We start from the raw sequence: 26,825 nt of genomic DNA, 5'->3' as shown, positions 1-26,825 counted from the left end.
AACCGCATTGAATTGAGGGACATTCTCAAAATACCTGACCAATCAATATTCCTTGAAACCGTCAAGGTCAAGAAAAACAGGAAAGATGGAGAAACTGTCACAGACCAGAGGACACTCAGAAGACTTGAAATCTATATGCAATATGGGATCCTGGGACAGAAAAAGGACTCTAGTGGGAAGCTAGTAAAATTCAAACAAAGTCTGGAGTTTAGTTACTAGTAACGAACAAACTGGCTTGACAAATATATTGTGGTCATGTAAGAAGTTAACATTAGGGGAAACTGAGCAGAGGGTATGTGGGAACTTTCTATACTATCTTGGCAACTTTTCTAAAATTATTTAATCTAAAATTATTCTAATATGTAAGTTTCATTTTTTAAAAGTGCCCCCTTTAACTCATAAAAGTGTCCAATTTTAAACAACAAATTATATGATCACCCTGGTCATAAGCCTGGCCCTGCCCCTAACCAAGAAGCCTTATGAACATTACCCATACCTCCTTTCCGTCTTAATGGTTCTAACTGCTCACACGTTCACAACAATTAAAAGTTTACAAAGTTTAGCGGTACTAAGATGTGCTGGGAGAGCTTGGAATCAGAGAGCGAGGGGCTGAAGCCCTGGTTCTCCCCCTTGCTTGCCAGGTGGTCTTGAGCATATTGCATTCCTTCTCAGGGTCTCAGTTCCCACATCTGTAAAATGAATACAGTGAATGACAACCATGGCAAATAAGGTTTATTGAGCTTTTGCTAGGTGTCTAGACTGTAATGGATACTGTCATGTGCCACCCCATTCCCCCTTCAGGACTGAAGACATTATTTCTACACCCCACCCCCAGCTGCTCAGAGTGCTGCCAGCTGTCAGCCCTGTCCAGGGATTGCCCTTGGCTGAAGAGAACCATCCGGCCCCAGGTCACGCCCCTTTCCAGAGGGCCGCCTGCATCCAGCTCAGAGGATGTAAAGATCCAGCTCCTTCACCTCAACTTGACTATGAAGATCATCTCCACTGCAGCACGGCCCTGTGGTTGGCATAGGCCTTTGTGGGGACTGCCCCATCTCCCTCTGCCCAATCCTGCTTCCCTCTCTTCCCCACAAGTGTTGGTCCTCAGAGCACTCCCCCAGAAACTTCCAGCACACTAATCTCCATCTTGAAGTCGGCTTACCAAGGAACTCATCCCACTACAGGGTGTGAACCAGCCACTGGACCTGCACCCATCTTTCTCAACCCTTAGACCAACCCCATTTGAATAGATGACACAATTGAGGTTGAAGAAGAAAACTGGTTTGTCCAAGAACACACAACTGAGAAGCAGTGGTACCACGGATGGGGAAACGAAGCTCAGACAGGCAAACTGATTTGCCAAGTCTCTGAGCTAAAAAATGTAACACCAATATTTGACCCTAGGTTTGCTTTACTCTGAAGACCAGTGTCACAGCCTCCAGCCCAGTCCATGTAGAGCCACCGGCAGGATTGCTACAGGCACTGGACAGGCAAGTACCTTTATGATTGTCTTGCCACACCCACTGCTGTCCCTGCAGCTCACTTCACATTTGCAAAAAGGGAATAACAACAGTACCTACCTCATCAAGAGCTGTTAAAGACAGAATGAATTTATATCCGTAAAGACCTCAGAACGATGACTGGTGCATAGGGACCCTTCTACAAGTGGTAGGTTAAAAACAAGTACCTAAGCAGCATAATGTTGCTGTGAGACATTCTAAGAAGATGTTCATGTGGCTGAGTAATAGTCAATCTGTGACAGGGGACTGAGCACCATCAGCTTTCTAAGTGGTTCAGGCTTGACCTGAGCTCTGAAGAAGTAGGAATTAAGGGGCAAGAGGAAAGACGAGCCGTCTAGACAGAGGGACCAGAAGAACCAAAGCCCTCCGGCAGGAGAACTAAAGAAGACTGATAAAAGGCCAGCATGACTAGCACAGAGAAAAAATCCAGGTGCAGGTCAAGAACGGTAGAAAAGGAGGCTGAATAGGAAAGTAGGAACTAAATTATGAAGGGCCACTTACTACATGGACGATTTGCCACAAGTCACCTTATCTCTCATTTGGCTCATCTGTAAAATGGAAATAAAAATAATATCGATCTTACAAGGACCTTAAGGAAACAGAATGAGTCAATATTCGTAAACCATTTAAAATAGTGCCACGCACACAGTAGATGCTATAAATGTTTGAAGACAACATTAGAACTTTTTCTGAAGTACAATGAGAAGACATAAAGATGTTAGAATATGGATGCAAGGAGGATGGATGAAGGCAGGGCTGGCATATGGATAGGTCAGAGTGGTTGAGTAAATGGAAGTGTGGATAGATGGTTGGATGGAAGTATGGTTGGGAGATGGAGGTGGTTGGATGGATGGATGGATGGATGGATGACTGGGTGAGTGGAAGTGGATGTTGTTTCAGTGGATGGAAACATGGTTGGATATTAGGATGGGTGCCTTGTAGATGGAAGTAATTGAGTGAATGTGGGTCATTGTACGTGAGGAGATGGATGAGTGGTTGAAAGGTGTCTGGATATTTGGATGATGGGAGTCTAGATGGTTGGGTGGCTGGATGGTTGGGTAGGTAAAGAGATGGAAAGTTGGATGGGTGGATGAAGAAATGGCTGAGTGGATGGGTAATTGTTCAGATGGATGCTGGGAAGGTTGAGTAGGATGGATGAAGAGGGTGAGTGAGGAGGGGTTGTTCAAATGTTTAGTATGAAAGTTAGGTGAATGGAGGGGTTGGGTGAACAGATGGGTGACTGGGTGATTGGATGGGTATCTGGGTAGTCGGGTGGATGGGTAGGTGACTGGGTAGTCGGATTGATAAACAGAAAGTGGAGTGGGTGGGTAGGTAGGGTGGATCGTTTGGTGAAGATTGGTTGTTCAGGTGAATATTAGAAAGGTTGGGTGAATGGCAGGATTAAGTGTATGGAGCGGTTGGTAAATGGGTGGATGGGAGTAGTTGAGGGAGAACAGGTGACACCAGATCCGAAGCGCCTCCAATGAACTCTCTAAAGATCCTGGAAGATGTTCTGACGGTTAAAAAAAAGGGGGGGGGGGGTGGGGACAGAAGCAGGTGTGGAGACATGGCCTCCTAGGTGGCCCGGTCCCAGGACCCCTTTCCTCAAGTGGGCCCATCCCATCGGTGCCCACGCGGGTCCTACCTGGAAGCGGCGATCTCGGCCTTCTGGCGCGCGATGGCGGCGGCGCGCTGGGCGCCCTCCATGCTGTGCTCCACCTTCTGGCGAACCTTGTTGCTCTTGAGCGGCAGCACCCGGCGCTTGGTGCCTTTGACCAGCACGTTGTGGCGGTACTTGCCCTCCTCGCGGTGGCCGTCGGGCAGCGTGGTGCAGCCGTAGCCGTGGCGCAGGTTGTCCAGCCACTCGCCCTCGTAGCGGAGGCCGCTGGAGCGCTCGCTGACGCCGAAGCCCGAGCGCTTGTCGTTCTTCCACTCGCCCATGTAGGTCTCGGTGGTGGTGGCGTCGATGTCGGCCTCGAAGGGCGCGGCCTCGTCGGCGACCTCGCCGCCCTCGCCCAGGCTGGCGGTGGAGGCGGCGTCGCTGCCGGAGCTGAGGTCGCTCTTGAGGAAGCTGACGCGGCTGCGCTGGCTGCCCAGGGACGCGCGCGACTCGGCCCGCCGCAGCTTGCCCAGCAGCGCGCCCCGCTGGAACAGGCCGCCCTTGGGCGCCCGCGCGGCCGCCTCGGCGTTGGCCAGCAGGCTGAGCGCGAAGCCGCCGCGCGGGATGGCGGGCGAGGGCAGCGGCGGGCCGTCCGAGGCCGGCGAGGCGGGCGAGTCCGGGGCCACCGTGCCGTTGCTGTGCTCGCTGCGCAGGGACGACAGCGACGTGCGCAGCGGCGAGCGCACCACCACGGCCATCCCGTAAGGCACGCTCTGGCGCACACCGTAGCCGTGGCGCATGCCGTTGGTGAACTGGCCTTGGTAAGTCCCTGCGGGCGAGGAGAGGGCGAGAGGGCGAGTCAGGGGAGCGGCAGGATGAGGCCCCTGCGAGGGCACGGTGTCCTGGGTGTGCCAGGGCGGCAGGGGCAAGGCCGTCGGAGAGGCAAGGCCATCGGAGGGGCAAGGCGTTCGAAGTCATGAAAACAGGCCAGGCTCTGAGGGTGTGAGGTTACACGCGTGTGCAAGAACATGAGCGGACAAGCCACAAGGAGTTTGTGCAATGGTATGAATAGTTTCATTGGTGAACATGACAAGGTCACAAGTGTGCGAGATAGAGTGAGGTTGGGAGAATAAGAGCGTCAATGGGAAGTTGTGTGAGCAGGTGAGGCCCCGGCGTGAGCTTACACAAATGTGCGAGAACACGAATGGGCAAGCCAGAAGGGGTTTGCATGGTGCGGATATTTCTGATGGTGGGAACACACCGAAGTTTTTAGTCTGCAAAATAGAGCAAGGTTGAGGTTAGCAGTCAATTTTAAGTGAAGTTGTATGAGCAGGTGAGACTGTGTGTGTGAATTTAAATGTGTGCACAGATTTCAAATTACACACAAGAGAGTGATGGTGCAAGAGTGAGTAGGCAAGACATTGGGTTTGTACAGTATTGTGAATATTTACACTTGTGGGGGTGTGCAAGGTAGCGGGAACATGAACAATCATGAATGTGCAAGGCAGTGCGTGCACAGAAGGTGACCAAGATCACGTGCATCTGTCATAATGATGTAACATAAGCTTATGAGAGCATTCGAGGTCTTGAGTGCAAGGAAAGGCAAAGTTGAGTGAGGGTGCAAGACTGTTAGAGGGTCAGAGTGCAAAGTTGTGCAGCACGCAAGGCTCTGTCAGTGTGTGAGGTTAAATATGTGTGCATGGTCATGGTGGTGTGCAAGGTGATGTGAATGTCGGAGTTCACGAATGAATACGACAGTGAGTTTGCAGTCATGTGAATGTCGGAAAGCATGTGACTGTTGGAGAGCATGGGAGAGTGTGTATTTGTGCAAGGCCATGTAACTATATAAGCTCATAAGTGTGCAATGCAGTGTATCTACAGTGGGGTGAGTGCCCAAGGTTCTATGGAGGTGACATTATGGGTGTGTGAGAGGTTCTGGGTGTTCAAGCCATCTGAGTACAAAGCACAGTATGAGGAGATACTCCAGGAAAAATGAGTATGTGAGGTTGTGGGCATTAGTGAAACTGAGACCATGTAAGACCAGGTGGGTGCAGGACAGTGGTGTGTCAAGGAGACCTTGTGTGTCCATGAGTGAGCACGTGTGTTCCTGGGAATACGACTGTGAGTGGGCCACCATGTGCAAAGAGGGAGCACAGAGTAGTAGTTAGGAGCACAGACAACAGAAACCAGGCTGCTGGGTCCAAATGCGGCCCCTGCCATTACTAGCAGTGCAACCTTTGGCAAGTGACCTAACCTCTCTGTGCCTCAACTTCCTCATCTGTCAGAGATAATTGCCCCTTAATCCATAGGGTTGAGGTTTAAATGAGCTAAGATTGCGGGAAAAACTCAGAAAGAAAAGGTACGTGTGTAATAACGTGATTCTACAAAGCTGTGCTAGTGTGTGAGGTCACCTGAATTGTATGAACAGGTCAATACAAAGCAGGCAAAATATCTTCCTACTCCTCCACCCTTATGTGCTGTGCTCCCCAGGGCTCTCAAAACCTTCTCCCCATCCTCCCTGGGTGATTGAACCATTGGGTTTTTATAACTGTCATCTATGTCCTGCTGACTCCCTCTGCCCCAAATATATCTTCTATATATCCCTCTATATACTCTCTATATATCTTCTATATCCCCTCTCGAGCTCCACATGTCAGCCTGGAGATGGAAGGCCCCCAGGTGTGACACAGCCACCACCAACTCATCTCCCCCCGACACTCCCCCCCCCCCCACACACACACACTGTCCACCGTCTCTCCCCAACAGCACCACTGAGAGCCAGTTCTCTGCCTTCATCTTCATGCCTCCAGCTTATAGAACAGTACCTGACACAAGATTCACTGAATTGGGGCCAGGGAATCCAGAGCTTTTGTTTTAAGCACATGCTTATACTTTCCCCTGGTTAACCAAATAATCCCAAATGGCCTTCTCCTCATTAGATCCTTCTGCCCCAGGTGGCTGGATAACTGAACAGCCAGTCAGCCAAACAGGCATGCTCCCAGTGGGGCCTTTGCATAGGTTGTTCCCTGTGTCTGGGTCTCTTTTCTTCCAGATAACTGTCAAGTCTTTTGCTCAATGAGCCCTACCCTGATGGCAATCTGCCTGCACCCCCACAAGCACCCAGACATCCCCAATCTCTTTTTACTTTTTTTTCTATTGCGTGTATTACCTTTTAATATGCCATGTGACAGGCTTACTATATTTATTGTCTTTCTCTTCCTGCTAGAATGGAAGCTCCATGAGGGCAGGGCTCTCTCCTGTTTTGTTCTCCGATGTATCCCCAGCACCTGGAACAGTGCCTGGCACAGAAAGGTGCTCCACAAATATTTGCTGACCGATTGTCTGAACCTGTACAGAAACTCCATCTCACTGTGTGACATTGAGCAACTCTCTTCTCTTTTTAAGGCTTCCACTGCCCTATTGGCCAATGACATGGTTGGCCATGAAGCTCACTGAGGTTTGGCCTAACGTTGACTTGCAGGGCTTCTAGAAATTGGGGCACTGTGACTCTGGAGGGGAAGGACAGCGTGTCCACATGACTCCACGCTGCCTGGTCACCCCCAGCACAGGCAGCTCCAGCTCAAGCCCCCTCTCCTCCCCGCCCCCGCCTTTTGCCATGAAGAACCCCATCAGGACCATGCACAGTGTCAAGAGCTCACTTAAACCCCTCAGGGTCCTGTGAGGTGGGTCCCAGGATGATGCTGGTTTATAGGAGAGGAGGTTGGTAGTCTGAGAGCTAAGAAGGTAGATCCAAACCCAAGTCTTCTGACACCCAGAGCTCATGCTCTGAGCCCATGATCCTGAATCCTGACTCCCACTTTAGAAGTTCTGAAAATAAAATACAGACCCCCTGGGCCTCACCACCAGAAATTCGGCTTTAATTTGTTGGAGAGGGACCCTGGTACTTGCAGCCCCTCTGTAAGTGGGCAGGAGCAGCCCGAGGTAAGAGGGACATCAGGGCTCCCGTCCCTTCAGTGACCAGTCACACTGCGATGTAAGTTCCATAGAGACATGGACTCATTCTTTTTTGTCCTCAGTGTCCGGAACAGTACCAAATGGGTACTCGGTGAATATTTGTTGAATGAGTGAATGAATAATGAGCAACATGCATTCTATAACTGTTTATTCTCTCCTTTCTGCTCTACCCATCAGAAAAGAGCTCTGTGAAAATGGCTGCAGAGGTATTTAATGATTCCTATGAGACTCCCCCAAGATGACACAGCTAATTAACCCACCAGAACCAAAACTCACATCCATGTCTAGCTGTGTGCCTTTGAGTTGTCTCAGAAGAAAGGGTTGGGGGAGTGGGGAGAAGGAAAAGTGAACAAGAATAGAGCAGAGAAGGTGGTAAACTGGGGAAAGAGAGAAGACATCTAATCTCTGGGTTGGACAAGTTTGTGAAATTAAGTCAACCCTACTACCTTTAGCTTAAATTTGGCATGAGATGGGCTGACATGGTCCCTTTAAGCCCAGGAAAAGCTAAGATTGCAACAGAAGAACAGCTCTTGGTGACCAGTTGAGGAGGAAACAGTCTGGCTATATTAGGAAACTTACAAGCAAGTGTCAAGAGGCACAGACACCCAGGGGAGGCTGGGAGTGACGGCTCTCTGAGAAGGACTGGAAAAGCCAAGTGCTGGGGCCATCGCAGCCTGACTCTCTCTAAGACAGGACCGTGCTCTCTGGGGGACAGGAAGAACGCATTGGGAGAGGGAGAGAAGGAGGACCCTGCTCAGTTTTCTGGCTGACAGAGGCCCTCTGTGGAAGGAAGTGCCTCCTAATCCCCTTAGGGCTGGCCCCTCACTTGGCCTTGTAAACACTGCAGGGTTTCCCACTGCCCTCAGGGTCAGGAGCAAGGTTCTCAGCAGCCTACATGGCCTGGCATGGGCGGCGGCTGCCCACCTGTCCTGACTCATCTCGAACAGCTCTCTAGTCACACTTACCTCCCTGCCTCAGGGCCTTTGCACATGCTTTCCTTCCTCTTCTTGGCGTGCTCTTCGCCTCCCTCCTCCCCTGGCCAACTCTGTTGATATTTCAAGCCTTGGCTTAAATGTGACTTCACCCAAGGAAGATTTCTTGAACTCCCCTCCCTGAGTACTGCCACGTGGTGTCGTGTCATTCGTACTTCTTGGCACTTTCCCTAGTTGCAGTTAGATACTTATTGTGATCATTTGTTCACCTTTAGCCTTTCCTACCAGACTTCGGCTTCCAAGAGAGAGGGAGCCTTGTCTAGGTAGTCCTGCTATGATCCCAGCATCTAGAACAGTTAGTTACCAGGCCCCAGGAAGCCCTCAGTCAACACCTGATGCATCTGTATCTCTCCTGATTGCTACCCTATGTTCTCTCAGGGGCAGGGACCACATCTTCTTTTCCTCGCGACTCAGTACTTGGTAAGTGCTCAGTAGTGATTGGCAGTGACTGCCGCCCTTGTTCAGGGCTTGAGGCTCAGCAGCTCAAACTCTGGGCGTTACAGGGATACTTATAAAAGGCTAATGAGGGCCATAACTGTGGTACATACAGTCCAGTCCCTCAGATCAGGCTCCTAAACTTAATAAAACCTGCATATCGCCTTCTCTCACAAGTGCCCGTCTGGTTTAGTGGAGAATGACCCGAGTTTTAACCTTCACTCTGACACTGAATAGTTTTAAAATAGGCATAATTTATTTAAACCTGCTGAGCCTTGTTTTGTCCTTCTAAATTGGAGGTAATGAGATCTACTTCATTTATTCCTTTGAATTCAACAACTATTTGCTGTGGATACTGCAGTCCTGGTGCTAGGTGCCAGGGCTACAGCAATAAATAAATTGACATGGTCCCTGCCTTCAGGGGCTTGGAGTCTAGTGCCAGGGGTAGACTACATTTAACCAACCAGCACAGAAATAAATGTGAGGCAGCCACAGCAGTGGTCCAGAGAGGTGATGGGCTGGGACTCAGCAGTGGAGTATGGAGGGTTGGTTGATCAAAGATTAATTGAACTATATAGGAGGCAGCTAGGACAAAGTAAGTGCTCAATAAAGGCTAGCTTTTTAAGAAATATTTTTATTAATTTTTTATTTGATTTCAGAGAGGGGAAGGGAGAGGGAGAGAGAGGAACAATGTGAGAGTGAAGCATTGATAGGCTGTCTCCTGCATGCTCCCTACCGGCCCGCAACCTGGGCATGTGTCCCAACTGGGAATTGAACCAGTGACCTTTCGGTGCATGGGACGATGCCCAATCAACTGAGTCACACTGGCCAAGACTAAAGGCCAGCTTTTTGACAGGTCAGAGTCTTTGCTTAGAAATGCTGGCCCAGAAAGGATTAACTGGAAAGATGAAAAGGGCCCAGGGAGGACAGAGAGAAATCAGAGGGAGGGAATGAGACCAGCCCCCATTTTCTGCCTTGGTCTGCTTGTTTGTAAGAAAGCAGACTTGAGCCTTGAAAGGCCCAGCGGTCACTGGTTTGGGCACACCCCTGACTGAGGGAGACCAACGTGCCTCCATCCTTGGGAAGAAGAAAATTTGGGAGTTTGTTCATCAGTGAGACCTGCCTCCACATCCCCTAAATACACACACACACATTGCAGAGTAGTTTCTGGAAGCCATACCTGTAGTATAAGACCACACTTGCCAAACCAGAGGTTATGGTTTAATTGATGTGGATACTGGAGTTTTTAAAAGCACCTTAAGGGATTCTAATATGCTGCTTGGAGTAGAGCTGTGAAACCTCTCCACTAACTCCAATTAACCAACATGCTCTGTTCCTTCTGTAAAACCTGCTAACTGATGCCCTTAGCCCCCGATGTTCTGGCGGGCAGGCCAAGTTCTAATAGTCCTGAACTAACACTTCTGAAACCACGTGGAGTTGCATGTTTATTTAAGACTGTTCCCAAGTCAGCTGTGCTCATTATGGAAGTTATGTGGTTCACTAATAGTTATATCTAAGCCTAAGTGCTTAGAATATTTAAAAATGGTTTTAAATAAAAAGAGCGTTTTATTTCTCTGAAAACAAACTGAATGCTTTTGTGTGTCCATGAAGGACAGTCTCTAAAATATTGCCCTTAAATTCAGTATTAATAATTATAAAAGGTTGGGAATGAAATTATAAAAATCTAGACATTTCCTGCACTGAGATTGTTCAGCAAGTGCCTTTAACTTCTCACTCCACTCTAAAGAAACTGACAGAAACTGGACATTGTAGATGACATATGAATGCCAGGTAGGGAGAAACTCCATCAGCTCAACCTGGGGAGGACAGGGGAGCGGGTATCGTGCCGATACTGTGGGTTACCCAGCTGCAACTCTCCCTTCTTTGCTGATAGAACCTCCACTCTGTTCCAGGCTCCAGGTCTCCTCCATGGGACCCAGATAAAGGTCCCTAATCCAGGGGTAAATCCTGATTGCTCTGAACCAGACATTCAGGCCTGCCCACCTTGCCAACGATTGGATCAGATATGACCATGCGATGAAATCTGGCATTGAGACCTGAGGGAAAGTCGGCTGGTTGGGTGGCGAGAGGGAGACAGGAAAGAGTTCTTATAAAGACAAATATGTAGGGAAACATGCCCTTTTCTGCTGCTGGATGTTATTGTGTGTGAAGATGACCCCAGAGCAGTGGCAGCCATTTGGGAGCCATGAGGGGAGGTAGCTGAGAACAACGGTGACACTGTACGGGTGGCAGAGCAAAAGGTGGCAGGAACCTGAGTCCTTGTTGATGCTGTTGAGCTTCCATTAACCTCTACCTCTGGATTCTTGTTTATGTGAGATTATAAATATCCTTATTGTTTAACTTTGGGTTGTCCAATATGGTAGTCACTAGACACATGTGTTTACTGAGCACTGAATTTCAAAGAATTAGTACAAAAAAGAATGTCAAATATCTCACTAATAATTATATATTATAATAATAATATTCAGCAGTGATAATATTTTGGATATCATTAAATAAAATATATTATCAAAATTAATTTTACCTTTTTTAATCTGACTATTAGAAAATTTAAAATTATATACGTAGCCTACATACATTATATTTCTATGGAAAGAGCTGGTTTAAGTCTTTCAGAGTTAGTTTTTTGCTGCCTGCAGGCCAAAAAAATGTACAGGGTTGGGCAAAAATAGGTTTATAGTTGTTTGTATGGAAAATAATACAAGAATAAACTCTGTTTTGTGTATTCACAACTGTAAACCTACCTTTGCCCACCCCTGTACATCCTAACAGATATGGGTTAGGATTCTAGAGTTGGAAACATTGAAACTAAGAATTTAAATGACTTGCTCATGATCATGTAAGTGTGGCAGTGGGTGGTGGTTGCAGACAAGGGACTCGGTAGTGCTTTCGCCTCTGCACCACTGCAAAGCTGAGAACATCCCTTGCAAGTCAAACCTCAGCTCCAAAGAAAGCCTGGCCGTTTCAGAAACTCAAAGGAAGTCTAGGAAATCCAGAGTTCGCTTTGAGACAGAGAAGAGACAAGTGGCCAGACCAGGGACTCTGCCTCCAAATAGAGAATGGGCACAGAACACCGCCCCTTCTGGCCAGTGACACCTGCCTATTTCTAGAAAACTGTGTGAGGTCCAAAGGTCAGTGTCCCCGGAGAACTGAACAGAGATGGAGAGAAAGGAATCAGGACTAGCTCTTCTCCAGGGGTCTCCGCTGCCTATGGAAGTCCTTACCCAACAGCCCAGTGTCTTCCTGACCTCGACCCCATTTACCTTTTCAGCTTTGTCTTCCCAAATCTGCCAAAGCCCAGTTTCAAAGCCACCTCCCTTAGGACACCTCCCAGGCCACCGTCTCCCACCACGGTCTCATTGCTTCAGACATTCATCAATTCTTACTTGCTGTGGCAACTATCCTGTCTACATCTTGCCTATTTCGTCTAATAGCCATCCCTGGTCCTTCTGCATGTCCTCTCACGTTGTCTCAGATGTGAGCCCAAGATCACTGGGCAGGACCATGGAAGCATCAACAGATTTCACCTGGGGTTTACAATGGAGGATGCGTACCAGAGAGTTCAAGGGTTAGTGGCCCCTGTCCAGGCACAGAAAAATCAGACCAGATAAACCAGGAATGTACATTGTGGTGAACATACCTGGCCATGCCATAGTCACCCATACAGGTCCGCCTGAGGTTAGAGGGCCTATCCGAGCTTGGCTCTAATCCACCTTGAAAAGACCATGAACCCGGCATTCCAGAAAGACAAGTCAAGCCTGGGACATATTTGGGGGCAGCAAAGAATAATGGAAATTGCCTGGGCTTTGGAAACAGATAGACCCGATTGTGAATATCCCTTTAACGCCTCCACTTCTCTTTATTCCCACATATCCATCTAGCCCAGGCCTCACCAGTCCTCCCTGGTTGACTACAATAGCATCTTCCCTGGTCTCCTGCCTTTCCTGATGCCTAATTCAATCCACCCTTCACTCCACCAGCCTCATCGCCTTTATAAGATGCAGATCTAATCTGGTTACCCCACTTAAAACCCTACAGTGGCTTCCCAGCGCCTTGAGAGGATTGTCTTGGGTCCTAGAAAACACATTCTGAGACTAAGATTGAGTGGGGACGATTCTGTGGTGAGTGCTCTCAGATCAAACAGCTGTAAGGAAGGAAGCAGGAGTCAACAGCGGAAGAACTTGAACAGTTACTACCAAGGCGTCAGCTGATCCCATGAGGATCTCTGGAGCTGACCCTTCAGAGTTGTCCAAAATCAAAGCAAGAAGGCTGGGTCTTTGTATTCTGGTATCAACCAGTCATTAGCTATGGGTTGCCCCAGAGTGAGGCACCGCTCTTTGACAGAGGGCAGTGTCCAGCTCTGAGCCATTGGCAGCTGAGGGAATGAGGACCCTGGTCCTGATGGGGCTCTGAGGGTGTCCTGCAACATCTACCATAAGGATGAAGTCACACTCCTCACTGTGACCCATGAAGCCCGCATGACCTGGGCCCTGCCACCTTTCCACCCTCACCTGTCCCACTTTCTTTCTCAGTCTCTGTGCTCCAGCTTTTTCTTAAACACAACAGACTCCATCCCACCTCCAAAGCTTTGCACGTGATGTGCCTTTTGCCTGGCACAGTGTGGCCCTCCTGGCACCCAGTCAACCCCTGTTCATTTCTCTGCTGGGCAACGGAAGCCTAGCAAGCCCACTCTGCAGGTGGCTGTGAGCAGTGCCTCCAGCGATATCTCAGGCTCTGAAATGTTGGCTATCTTCGCTTCATGGGAAAGAATTGCAGGGTGACCAGTCATCCCAGTTTGCCTGAGACTGAGCTGTTTCCTCCAATGTGAGACTTTCAATATAAAAGCAGGACAGTTCCTGATCCAAGGCAACTGATTTGGGCATGGCTGGACACCCTAAATCTGGGTGGAAAGGAGAAAAGGGCATTTCATATTAGCACCATGTTCAGTGGTACACTGGTAAGACAGCTCTTTGGGAAAAATAAACAACCCTGATTTGTAACCTTAGCCAATTTCCATCATAGAAATATTCCCATCATTGCCAGTCAAGCTACCAACAGTTGAACAGCCAGCTTGCAAGAGTCTTGAAAATTTAACAGTGGGCTCTCATGAGCTGGTAGGACCTGGCGCCGGCACCCGTGTCTAATACAGACTGTCATGTTCCTGATATCTGCAAATAGGCAACGTGTTCATACACAACCTCGACTTGGCAGTAAGTGAGGGTGTCTTCATCCCAAGGTCACTGCTGAAGTGGACCTTGGAGACCATCTAGTCCAAGGCAACACGTAATCTGCCACACGGGCCACCTCTTCCCCAGGCTCTGTCCACAACAGACGTTGCTACTTGATCTCAATGCTGGACCCTCCTAATGTGGTCGTGCTGTCTCCCCTCACCACATCTCCAGGCAGACACAGTCAGTTAGCTGGTGTTGCATATGAAAGAAAATCCACTTACCCTTAGAAGTAAGTGTAGTTCAGCCTCTCATTATACAGAGGATGAAGCTAGGGCACAGGGAAGTAGAGGGACTTTTCCAAGACCACCAGCCAGGCTCAGCTGGGACTAAAGAACAGATCTCCTGCCTTGATTGTTCTTCCATCTTCCTTGCTTTGAAGAGCTGAATCCCACAGTGGAGAGAAGAACAAAGGGCAATCTTATGGGATCTGAGCCTACATTCTAGAGAATGCTGCTAAGAGCCCCCAAATGCTTTTTATACCTTGAATGTCTGTATATTAATGTCATTTATATGTTGGGAGGAAAGGCACTTTTTAAAATTAGAAAAGTCATATATGCTTTTTGCATAAAATTCTAACAATAGAGGAGTACTAAAAATAATATTTCTCCAGGGGTAGTCACTGTTAAGAATTTAGATCCTTCTGTTTTTTCCCCCTCTCATTTACAAGTCTATACAAATAACAAATAGACTAAAAGGTTAGCTGTTCCCCACTCTACCACTATCCCTGTCATGAGAACACTACCTAGCACATACTAGGCACTCAATAAACACTTGTTGAATGGTCCTTGTTCACTTTAAATGTCTCAGATTCCTTTCTAGGGTGTGGGTGGGTCCACCTTGGTCTTCTTACTGGATTTGTGCTTCACGGCACGGTTTGTGAGTGAGCTGAATGGTCCCTTTGGGAGAGCATGTAGACTGAGCTGTTTTTCCTGTAACAGTCCCACAGCCTAGCATGTCCAACAGGCATCGGTGTCCAACACTGAGCTCCTGACCTTCCCTATTCGAACCCTCATTCCATCTCAGTTCATGGCAACACTGTCCTTCCGTGGCTCAGGCCAAAGCCATGAAGCCATCCTTGACTCCTCCTCCTCTTGCTCCCCATCCAATAGATCAGAAAAACCTGTGGCTCTACCTCCACAAGAGCTCTCTAGCTGGCTTGCAGGGTGGCACCAAGTCCCTTCCCATGGCTCCCAAATGCTGCCGCCCGTCAAAGCGCCTCTGTCTCCGATTTCCCAGGATCACCACTCAAAGACCTAATGTGGAGGAGCTGATGACAAATGTCACCAGCTCTAGGAGCAGGGTCAGGTTGCAGGGGTGTATGACAAGTCCCGTAGCCTGCAGGGCTCCAACCCGCGCCCCCCCTCCCCAATCCAGAGGCTGCTGCCCTGGATGACGCCCCACAGCTTGCACAAGAAGCAGGGGATTAACCAGGTGACATCGCCTGGATGCTGACAGCCTGGAAGCCTGTGACCTGGGTGAAGCCCCTTTGCCAGGCACTGGATCAGCTCAGCAACCCTGTGGGCCTTGGAAACCAGAAATAATTGTGTCTGTGAAAGGGAGAAGCAAAAGGGATCAAGGGCAGAGTGTCTTGGTTCAGAAGGAGGCCACCCAGTGGTCATTCAGGCGCCTGTGTTCAGCCCTCCCCACAACCCTCATGTCCCTGTGGCATGTCTTAGAGGCATCTGCCATCCTCAGTGTTCAACACTGAGCTCCTAACCTTCCCTCTTCGAACCCTCATCCCATCTCAGTTCAGGGCAACACTGCCCTTCTGTGGCTCAGGCCAAAGCCATGGAACCATCCTTGACTTCTCTTCCTCTTGCTTCCCATCCAATCAGCAAAACCTATGGGCTCTACCTCCACAATAGATCCAGAGTTCAACCACTTCTCTCTGCCCTTGCTGTGATGAGTTGGGGGTCCAAGCCACTGTTGCTTCTCATCTGTTTTATTGCACAAACTCACTAATAGGTCTCCCTGCTCCACCTTCCTGCACCACCTCCCCTCTCCCAAACAGTCTCTCAAAACAGTAGCCAAGCCCGGCCGGCATGGCTCAGTGGTAAGCATCCACCTATGAACCAGGAGGTCACGGTTCGATTCCCAGTCAGGGCAGATGCCTGGGTTGTGGGCTCAACCCCCAGTGTGGAGCGTGCAGGAGGCAGCAGCTGATCAATGATTCTCTCTCATCATTGATGTTTCTTTCTCTCTCCCTCTCCCTTCCTCTATGAAATATATATACACTGAGTGGCCAGATTATTATGACCACCCCATCAGTACTTCATTGACACATCCAATACTGAATATTGAAAACTTCCTAAGCAAATACTCTCAAGGTTTTATTATTATTATTATTTGCATAACTAATTCACTTCATTGTACTGATGGGGTGGTCATAATAATCTGGCCACTCAGTGTATATTTATATATATACACACTAGTGGCCCAGTGCACGAAGTTTGTGCACGGGGGCAGGGGGATGTCCCTCAGCCCAGCCTGCACCCTCTCCAATCTGGAACCCCTCGGGGGATGTCCAACTGCCGGTTTAGGTCTGATCCCACAGGACATCCCTCTTGCAGTCTGGGACTGCTGGCTCCTAACCGCTCACCTGCCTGCCTGCCTGATCACCCCTAACCACTCTGCCTGCCGGACTGCTTGCCTCCAACTGCCCCCACCCCCTTGCTGGCCTGCTCACCCACAACTGCCCTTCCCTCCTGGTCTGGTCACCCCTTACCGCCTCTGCCTTGGCTGCGCCACCATGGCTTTGTCCGGAAGGTCTCCTGGAAGGCCTCCCGGTCTAATTAGCATATTACCCTTTTATTAGTATAGATAACAGTAGCCAAAGGAATCCCTTTAAACCAAGGCAGATCATGTCGCTTTTAGAGGCCCCACTTTTCTCAGAGTAGAAGCCAGATTCTTACAGTGGCCTGCAGGTCCCTGCATGAACTGTCCCCACTCCACTCTTCCTGGCAGGGATGTGATATGGGTGATGTTGCATCCTTCCCTATACATTTCATCAAGGGCCATATTGTCAGGTTGTCTTATCATTGATGCTGTGAGATTTGATCACTTTGTGAAGATGGTATCCATAAAGGATTCTAATGTTGTTAAAAAATAAAAGGAATAGAAATTATTGTGCACGCCAAACAGCATTTCCTGCAGGCCTCGGTGAGTGACCCCCACTCTGAGCCCTCAGCAGCATGTGCTTGAATACTTCCAGACTCAAGGTGCTCACTACGCGAATGGCAGGAGGAGCGGGTGCCCGAGTTCTCACTGCCCCTGGATCGCTCTATGGATTCTGTCAGCTAGGTCTAGACCAGCCGTGGGCAAACTACGGCCCGCGGGCCGGATCTGGCCCGTTTGAAATGAATAAAACTAAAAAGAAAAAGACCGTACCCTTTTATGTAATGATGTTTACTTCGAATTTATATTAGTTCACACAAACACTCCATCCATGCTTTTGTTCCGGCCCTTCGGTCCAGTTTAAGAACCCACTGTGGCCCTCGAGTCAAAAAGTTTGCCCACCCCTGGGCTAGACCCTCAACTCTCAGTTACACAGGAGCGAGTAGGGGGCCTGGATGCTGCACTCGAGACCAGGCCTAACTGCTCACCTGCTTAGGAAGGATAGGAGTCAACAGGACAACGCTCTGATCTATGGCAGGAAGAAAGCCCTGCACCCCACACCCCACCCTCTGCCAGGGCCCTCAGAAAATGAGACTCCACATTCTTTGCAAGGGTGTTTCAGCAAGGGCTGGTCCAGGGAACAGCTGCTGGGGACATGGAATTAGCAGGCCCTGGAAACTCAGCAAATCCCAGGAGACCAGCCTTGGACGGGGGACTTGGCCGGTTGGACACATGCATCACAGAAAACAAGGCCACAGAGGGGAAAGAGTAATTACGCCCACTTCCCTGTCTTGCTGAGGGTCCACTCTGCTCCCCCCGGCGTCCCAGATAATGCCAGGGAGCTGGCATGACTGCAACTCAGCCGGCTGTCACACTGACGCCTGGCTGTGAACTGAGGCATGAGATTTTCAAGATGAGGTTAAATTATGCTGATTCTACATTCGAAATGGAACCATGCCTGGCATGGATTTCATCTACACTGGCAGGACTCAAGGCAGAACTAAGTGAATCAAAGTCTTGGCTTATTAACTGCTCCAAAGTCAAAAGCTAATTTTGCAGGCCGTCCTGAATTAGTTCCCTCTTTGGATTGTACACAGAAATACAGAAAGGAGAACGTATGTCTCAGCATTCCTATGTGGTAAGCATTATGCTAGGTTCTCGTATGTATCATCTCATTTCATTGTTTCAATCATATGTTGAGAAGGAGTTTGACATCCTTAACGGGGGAAAGGAAATGGAAGCTCAGAAAGGTTACACAATGTCCCCAGGTTCATAGAATTAAGACGTGCCACAGCTGGGATTTGAACTCAGATCTGGCTACTCTAAGCCCCAAGTGCTTAAGGACCATGTGTCTCCCTTTCGTACTATCAGACTCTCTTAGGACTTCTACACATGATGTTTAATAGCAATCAAGAAATTTTCAATTAAAAGATGTTTTTCTTAAATCTGAAAGTCAAAAACAAACAAAAAAAATCCTATTAGAATGAAGAAATTAATTTAGCAAGGTAAAAGGATCCAAAGCCAATATACAAAAGTAATTGTTTCTATAACCTAGCAGTGAACAACTAGAAAAATGAAATTTAAAATGCCATTTACTACATCATAAAAAATACCTAATTTTATTTAACAAAAGATATGCAAGACACTGAAAACTGCAAAACATTGCGGAGTGAATTAAAGACCTGAATAAATAGGGATATATACCATGTCCATGGACTGGAAGACTCATTGCTGTTAAGATAACCATGCTCTCCAAGATAACCATGCTCTCCAAACTGATGCATAGATCAAATGCATTTTTAATAAAATTCCCAGCAAACTTTGTAATAGAACTCTACGAACTGGTTTTATAATGGAAATAGAAATGGAACTAACCTAGAATAACCCAAACAGTCTCGAACAAGAAGAGCTAAATTGGAGGATTTACTCTGATTTAAAGTTTACTGTGAGGCTCCAGTAACCGAGGCAGCGTGATATTGGCATAAAGATGGACAAATAGATCAATAGAAAAAATATTCCTTTGGGGAGCAATTAAATAAATAAATATGGACACTGATTCAAGGAACACATATCGCAGGCCCAGATAATGTGACACCAGGCTTAGGACTTCATCCTGGCAAATTCATTTAGCTTCTATGTCCGGAGTCAGTTGGGCTAAAATGAGTTGAAATTATCCACTTTGGGGAGGAGAAAAAAATTGAACATATTTAGAACATAGACGCTTGGGTTTTTGACCCAGTTGTCATAGTTACACAAATAAATATAATTTTTCCAGCATGTAATAATAATAAAAGTGCTAAACAGATGCCAAACGCTGTTTTAAGTGCTTTTACATATATCAGGGCATCATTTAATTCTCTCAGCAAGATAGAATAATAGTTCTCTATCAATAGGATTGAGTAAAAGAAAATAGCAAGTACTGCATTGAGAAAGGGATGATCTTATGATGTCTTGTGATGAACACTTTACATTTGTGTGTGTGCGCATAGGATCAAAATATGAAGTACGTACCCCACAGTGGGTTGCAATCATGAACATTTCAAAGCTGCTAGTGTAGTCAATGAGAGGGTTGTTAAGAAGCCTAAATAATATAATGCATGGGAGGTACTTAGCACAGAGCCTGAGCTTCACTCATATTTCCTGGGCAGCTGCATGGGGCCCTGAGCTTAGAAGGCCCTGCACGTGTTTACTGCTCTGCTGTCGCCATCTGAAGTTCTTACCGATTTGGTAGAAGGGGCCCCACATGTTCATTTGGCACTGCTCGTCCTGATTCTTTTCTGTAGTCATTTGTCATTCGTTAAAATACTTATATTATGAAATATTACCAGGCATTATCAATTCTACCTCTGTCTCTTGTTAGCTAGAGGGCTGTGAGTGAGAATACTTAAAATAATCTGTGTCTAAGTTTCCTCATCTATAAAATAGGGGGAATGCAGTCACTATAGAAAACGCTATGGAGATTCCTCAAAAAATTAAAAATAGAGCTGCCATTCTCTAGCAATTCCACTTCTGGGTATTCATAGGAAGAAGACAGAAATACTAATTTGAAAATAATACTAATATGCACCCCTAGTTCATTGCAGCATTATTAGTGATAGTTAAGATATAGATGCAACCTAGATATCCACAAATAAATGGATGGATAAAGAAGATTGGTGAATATATACAATGGGATGTTATTCAGCCACCAAAAGAATGAAACCTTGCCATTTTCAACAACATGGATAGAACCTAAGAGCATTATATTAAGTGGAATAAGTCAGAGAAAGACAAATACTGTACGACCTCACTTATATGTGGAACATTAAAAAAATGAATAAACAAAACAAAACAGAAGTAGGCCCATAGATATAGAGAACAAGCTGATGGTTGCCAAAAAAAGAGGGGTGGGAGGATGGAAATTTAGAAAATACATTTTTTAATACAAGAAACAGAGAAAATATAGTTTTTTCAACAAAATGGTCTTACCTAAAAACAAAATAAATAAAAAATTAAAACCTTTCATCTACTACGGAAGATAACTCATCCCTTAGTCTTTCTTTTCCTGGCCAATTAAGCCAATTATTTTAACTTTTCTCATAAAATAAGGCAAAGTAAAATAGGAGTGATTTTAGCACTTCCCCGTAAGGTTGCTGTGAGAGTTTAAGTAACACATGTGCCACATGCCAAGAACAGCACCCCGCACATTGTACACACTTCCCAAATGTTAACTATTACTATTATTATTATTATTATTACTATTATTATTAATAGCCTCATGGAAAAGCTGGTTTTTCCACTGCACATTCTGGGCGAGGGGATTATTGAGTTAGATCAATAGTTGGGGAACTTTGTTTAATAACCTGTTTGAGCACCAGATTATTTTGAGAATCTGAGGCTTTCTGAGGAAACACCTCCCGGAGGAACACAGGTAGTCCACGCGCGTATGCACACATCTTGCATTGCATACATCTCGCCTCAGCTTTAGGGCACTTATAGGCCTCTGAGGCCAAGGCTTGGGGCCCAGGTGCACAACCTCAGAAACCATCGCTCACTGAAGGCCCTTCTAGTCCCGAAGTCTGTGGGTCTCTGGGAACAGCCAGGCACCCCGCAGTGTACTACTGGAGGGCCCGGGCTATGCTTGCTTTGGAGTTTTACCGTAAGTCAGCAGCTATTTTTAGTTTGGCTATACATGGCCAGGGGAGTAAAGGGCTATAGGCAGGAGGAGGGTACCAAGAGGCTTACAGCAGGCTTCGGGGGCCAGAGCCCCTGTGCCTGTACCACCGTCCCCTTCCCACCAGACAACTGGAGGGCTCACCTCCAGCCAGAGAGACACTTTAGAATCATGATTTTCAAACTTTCTGACCACAATACAAAAGTTTAGTAAGAAATAAAGTTGCTATTATAATACACACATAAACGTAGACATTTATACACACTGAGTGGCCAGATTATTATGACCACCCCATCAGTACTTCATTGACACTTCCAAAAATACTGAATATTAAAAACTTCCTAAGCAAATACTCTCAAGGTTTTATTATTATTATTATTTGCATAACTAATTCACTTCACACATACATACACACACACTATGTCTCCAACTGAACAAATATTTCAGGAAACAATACTTTATCTTATTCTCCATGAAACACTGTGATGTTTTCTATTCTACTCTTTCCTTAGAAAAAATGCAGGTCATGACCCACTGTGCCACCTGTTAATGGATTGACACCTCCAGTTTGGAAGAGTGCAGTTTTCTTCGGTTTACAGCAGGCACCTATACCATTTGACTGCCAGGTAAGGTGGGGAGTGGAGGAAATGGGGCACATGGTCCCTTTGATCACGACATCTCAGAACTTCGGAGAAGATGCAAGTTTCAGCTCAGTCTCCGGCTGGACAGCAAGTTGTGGACCTCCTGGCTTTGTACCCTTTCTCTCCACCTGGAGCACTTGTCCTCCACCCTTGTCACCTGGCTGACTCCATTCATAGGAGCCTGGCTTGCCACTTACTCCAGGAAGCCTCCCTGAATGCCTGTCTGGTTAGCTGCCTGCCTCGGCTCCCTTAGTCCCCCGTGGGTACTCCCCTGCCTGGTAGCCAACACACTTAGTACAATTTCATGTTAGATTCTCTGGAAGGCAGGTACCTTTTTCATTCTGTTAATTTCTCTACTCTACCCCCACCACCCAGTGTAGTGTAGTGCTGGCTAAATAAAAATCTCAAAACATTTTTATTGAATGAATTAATGATAGTTAATAGTAATAATAGCAACTACCATTTATTTATTTATTTTTTATTCCTCACCCGAGGATATTTTTTTCATTGATTTGTTTTTAGAGAGAGTGGAGGGGAGGGAGGAGGGAGAGAGAAAGAGGGAAAGGGAGAGGGAGAGGGAGAGGGAGAGGGAGAGGGAAAGGGAAAGGGAGAGAGAGAGAGAGAAAGAAAGAGAAGAGAGAAGAGAGAAGAGAGAGAAAAACATCGATGTGAAAGAGAAACACTGATTGGTTACCTCCCACACACCCCGGTCTGGGCTGGGGATTGAGCCTGCCACCGAGGTATGTGCCCTTAACCAGGAATCAAACCCGTGGACCCTTCAGTCTGCAGGCTGACACTCTAACCACTAAGAAAACCAACCAGGGCAGCAGCTACCATTTACTGAGTGCCCATTTATCCCATGAGAAGTCTTAGTAGAGATTAGGATAAACTCATTTTATGGATGAGGAAACTAAGGCTCTAAGAGATTAAAGAATGCGATGGAGCCAGGATGTGTAATAACCCAGGCTACCCGACTCCCAACCTTCCTCAGCACAGGATCTTAATTGTCCACATTCCGCCCAGCACTACCCAGATGGGGCAAAGGGCAGGTCCTTAACAAACCCTCGGGGAACCGATGACAGGTTGATTAAAGAGATTTTCCAAAGCAGTGGCCACATCTAATTTTGGAGAGTTGCACCTCATGTGTGGCTTGGGAGAGAGGATCTGTGAGGTTTCTAGGCTGCCTGAAAGTGGGGTTCTCTCGTTTGGGAAAAGAGGCTGGACCAGGTCTTCTGGTCACCTGACTACACCTCGGATAATACCCAGGCCCCTGCAAAGCCTCCTTGATCTGGCCCATGCCCACATCTCCGGGCCGCCGCTGCCTGCTCAGCGCTCTGGCGCTCTTGCTGTTCCTCAAGCACCCCAAGCCCAGTCCTGCCTCAGGGCCTTTGCAAGGGCCATTCCTGCTGCGGGGAAGTCTTCACTCTAGAACTCTCCATCCTGCTTCTTAGACTACCCTATCCAAAACATCACCCTCTTCCTTCTTTGCTTTTTTTCTCATAACACTCGCAACTTCTGGAAACTACATGTGTTTTCCAGTTTATTTCTGTCTTCATGAGAAAGGAAACTTCCTGAGGACTTTGTTCACTGCCCCAACCCCTGGAACTCGTGTAGGACGGTGCCTGGCATATAGATGATGCTCTATAATATTGGTTGCATGAATAAATGAGCCCCCCCCCCCCGCCTTTAGAGATATCAGGAGATCAACCTATAGCTTCCCCAAAATATGTGTCCCTCTGTCTCACATCCAGGCCCCAATCACACACACCTTGGTTTGCAAGCGGAAAGAGAAGAAACATTTGACACCCATGCACTGTGCACCACTTTGCAACAGGAATTGGTACCTGGCAAGCACTCCAGGGTTATCTCCGTCTTACAGCCAGAGGAACTGAGGCCTGCTCTCTGCTTGTCCCTAGTGCTTAGCGTAGTATTGGGCACAAACATCTAGTGAATTGCGTTGCACTGAATTGCAGAAGTTCAGCAACAGCTCATGGTCACTGAATTAGGAAGTGTGGTACACAGAATTAGGAAGTGTGGTACCAGAATTTGTCCTCAGTGCTATCCAGTTCCAGCCAGTGCTGTGCCACCGCCATGGCACACATAGAAACTCCAGGGATATAACCTCGTTAACATCCAGACACTTTCGAGGGTGGACCCTCGCCAGATACCCACCGACTGGCAGCCCAGAAAGACCATCCTGCACCGGGGGCCACTCTCTCTACATGCCCAAGGGCCTCAGCTTGAGCAAACCCTGGGCTGACTGTGTCCTTCCTGCCCCCTGCTCCAATGTCCTCTGGCGCCAAATATGTGTTTTTTTCAATGAGCCATAGCTTTGAGTTATCTGTGTCAGAGCCTCTCCCCAACAGGGCACGTGAGGGAGGCATAGAATGACCCTGGGCTGGAAGGACCCTGAATGAACACTTACAGCGGGAGCCAGCAAACTTTTCCTGTCGTCGAATAGTAAATCTTTTAGGCTTTTGAGCCAAGAGACAAAATTGAGGATGTCATGTAGGGACTTTCATATCATTTTCACAAACGGTGTTATTCTTTTGATTTTTCCCCCCAAACATTTCAAAATGTAAAATTACTGCCGGCTGCCAGGCTGCAAAAAGCAGGCAGCAGGCCAGCTTGGCCTGCTCTCTAAAGTTTGCAAGCCCCTGTTTTAAAGCAATACTCCTTAAGCTTTAACATGCGTAAGAATTGCTGGATGGGCTTAAAACAGATGTCTGGGTTGACCCTCAGATTCAGATTTAGCAGGTCTAGGGGGGACCCCTGAATTTGCATTTATTTCTGATGCTACCTGTCCACTGACTACATTTTGAGTACTTATTTGAAAATACCCCATTTTATGGATGAGGAAACTGAGGCTCAGATAAGTAATATGTTCAAAGTTACCCTCAGTGGAGGGTATCTTTTCTGCCCTCCACTGTGATGATATCTATTCTGCCAATTCCCAGGGCTGTTTTGCCACAGAAAATTTCTCTCCATTTCCTGAACCCACTGAGTTCTCTCCTGCGTCTGAGCTTTTTACTTATTTTTCTCTCTCCCCCTCCCGCCCTCACAAATGCAATTTCCCCATCAAGATCCAACTCACATGTCCCCTCTTCTAAAGCATCCTTCTCTTTACTGCCACAGCACTCTGTACATACTTGTATATAATGGTTTGTCTACAAGCCTATCTTTGAAGCCTTGGGCTATCTCTTATTCCTCTTTATGTCCCTTTACAAGGCTTGCAAATAGGAAGTATCACAGAAATATGCACTGAACAAAAGAATGTATGCATGGATGGGTGGGTGGATGAATGAATGAATATTTTATGATCTATTCCTTGAAAATCATTTTCTTGGCAAAGTTGAGCCTAGACCCCAATTCTCCTAGAGCACAAGCTAGCTAGAGTCTATTCCACAGTTGATGGAAAACCTAGCATGTGAACGGCAGCAGTTACATCTTAATGAATGTGTGTTGGGTGTGTGTTTATATGGCAGGCCTTTACTAAGCACTCCTGCCAGTCCTCTCCATAGGCCTTGATTGGCCTCACCTTTCCTAACAAGAGAATGGGTCCTGGAGAGGAAGTTTGCCTGAAGTCACACGGTAAATAACTCCCTGGCCCCTCTGCTTCTGTGTCAGGCGTGCCCCTTGCTCCTCCGCCTCCACCAGTGCTCCTCACCACCTGGGCCCTACCCCCGCTGCGGGGCTCACCTCCGTCTGCATAGGTCTCAGTGCCGTAGCCGTCCTGCAGGCCGTTGTTCCAAGTGCCCTCATACTTGGCTCCGCTGCTGCTGCTCTGCCGGGTTCCATAGCGTCCCTTGAAGCCGTGTGTCCACTCGCCCTTGTAGAGCCAGCGTCCCTTGGTCTCTATGCCCAGCCCATGCCGTTTGCCCTGGCTCCAGTATCCCTCGAAGGTGTTGCCGCTGGGCCAGGTGTAGACGCCCGCCACTTCAAAGCCAAAGTTCCAGGAGCCCGAGTACTCGCCCTGGCCCTTGGGGCCTGTGCACAGCCCGTGCCCATGGGCCTTTCCATTCTCCCAGCCTCCACAGTACGCCCCCCCATCGTCAAAGTCAAAGCGGCCCCCACTCATCTCATCATAGCCCCCGACAACCTGACTGTCCTCCAGCTTGGGGGTCGAGGGCGATGGGGGTGCCAGCGGCACGCTCCCAGCTTGCTCAGGGCCGGGCCCCCCACTCACCACCGCCGCACCCCAGCAGGGGGAAAGCAAGATGCCACCAGAGGCTGAGTGAGCCCAGGAGCCAAGTCAGCACTGGGTGGGCTGGTCAGTGCCATGCCTGGGAGGCCCCTCTCAGTCAGCCAGAGGAAGGCTGCCAGTTGGGAAGGAAGCAGGAAGGAGAGATTCAGAGCCTCCACAGAGCATCCCAAGTCTGGCTTCCATGGAGTCAAAGGAAAAACGCTGTGATCCCTTTAAGAAGCACAGCGAAAGGGTGGGGTGGCGGGGTCCCCAGTCCGTCTCAAAGAGGGAAATTCCCCTCGGTGACCGTCCCAGCCCCCAGGCTGAATTCCTGCAGCCCGCTGGCCCCTTCTCCTCCACCCGTGGGTGTGGGGTGTGTGGGGCTGTCGATCTCCTCGAGGCTGCCCCGCCCCTGTCCAATCCTGCCCTCCTCCCGGACAGAAAGGTCAGTGTTGCCCTAACAAGGCCATTGGATCTCAGAAGCTGCTCCCAAAATAACCCCCTGGCCAGCCCAGCCTCCTTCAAAGTGGGAGGGGTGTTTCAGATGGGGCTGGTGCTTCAGACCCTGGGAGTGGCTGGAGGGATGAGGAAGGGAAGCTGAGAACAAAGTGTAGGCAGCTGGGGCGATCTGATGGCTCCTCTTCCCCTGGGTAAGAGCTCTCTTCCACCTCAGGGTTCCCAGAGTCTGTGGGAGCGAGCGGGCGGAGGAACTGGGAAGGGAGGGGAGGGAGACGAGCAGAACACCCTGTGCTGGCACACTCAGAACCCCCCAGGGCAAATCTCAGCCCCACCGCCACTCACATGCCCTCACAGGTCCTGGGGCTACGGCACCACTGCCAACCCCCAAAAAGGAATCTAGTGACTACAGAGAAAGGAATGGGGCCTGGTTTCACAGATGCTTTTGAAAGCAGAGAAGTGAGGGTCTAGAAGCGGAGTCTGGAGCTGCAGCAGATCTGGGTGCAG

General features: G+C 48.2%; 1 protein-coding gene across 1 annotated transcript in view; it reads right to left on the bottom strand.

Annotated features, from left to right (window-relative positions):
- JPH2 (junctophilin 2) overlaps positions 1-26,589 on the bottom strand; it is a 58,374-nt gene extending 31,785 nt beyond the window's left edge. Inside the window, exons 1-2 of the mRNA XM_070420906.1 lie at positions 25,379-26,589; positions 3,163-3,946 (exon numbers count right to left, since the gene is read on the bottom strand). Coding sequence (XP_070277007.1) covers positions 3,163-3,946; positions 25,379-25,757 — 1,163 coding nt within the window. The 5' untranslated portion in view covers positions 25,758-26,589. The remainder of the gene's footprint in view (positions 1-3,162; positions 3,947-25,378) is intronic.
- Positions 26,590-26,825: the final 236 nt, after the last annotated feature.

Source organism: Myotis yumanensis, unplaced genomic scaffold, assembly GCF_028538775.1.
Source record: "Myotis yumanensis isolate MYYU_CA2020_CCGP unplaced genomic scaffold, mMyoYum1.0.hap1 SCAF_7, whole genome shotgun sequence".
Lineage (NCBI taxonomy): Eukaryota > Metazoa > Chordata > Mammalia > Chiroptera > Vespertilionidae > Myotis > Myotis yumanensis.
This window is presented reverse-complemented; position numbering and strand designations above follow the sequence as displayed.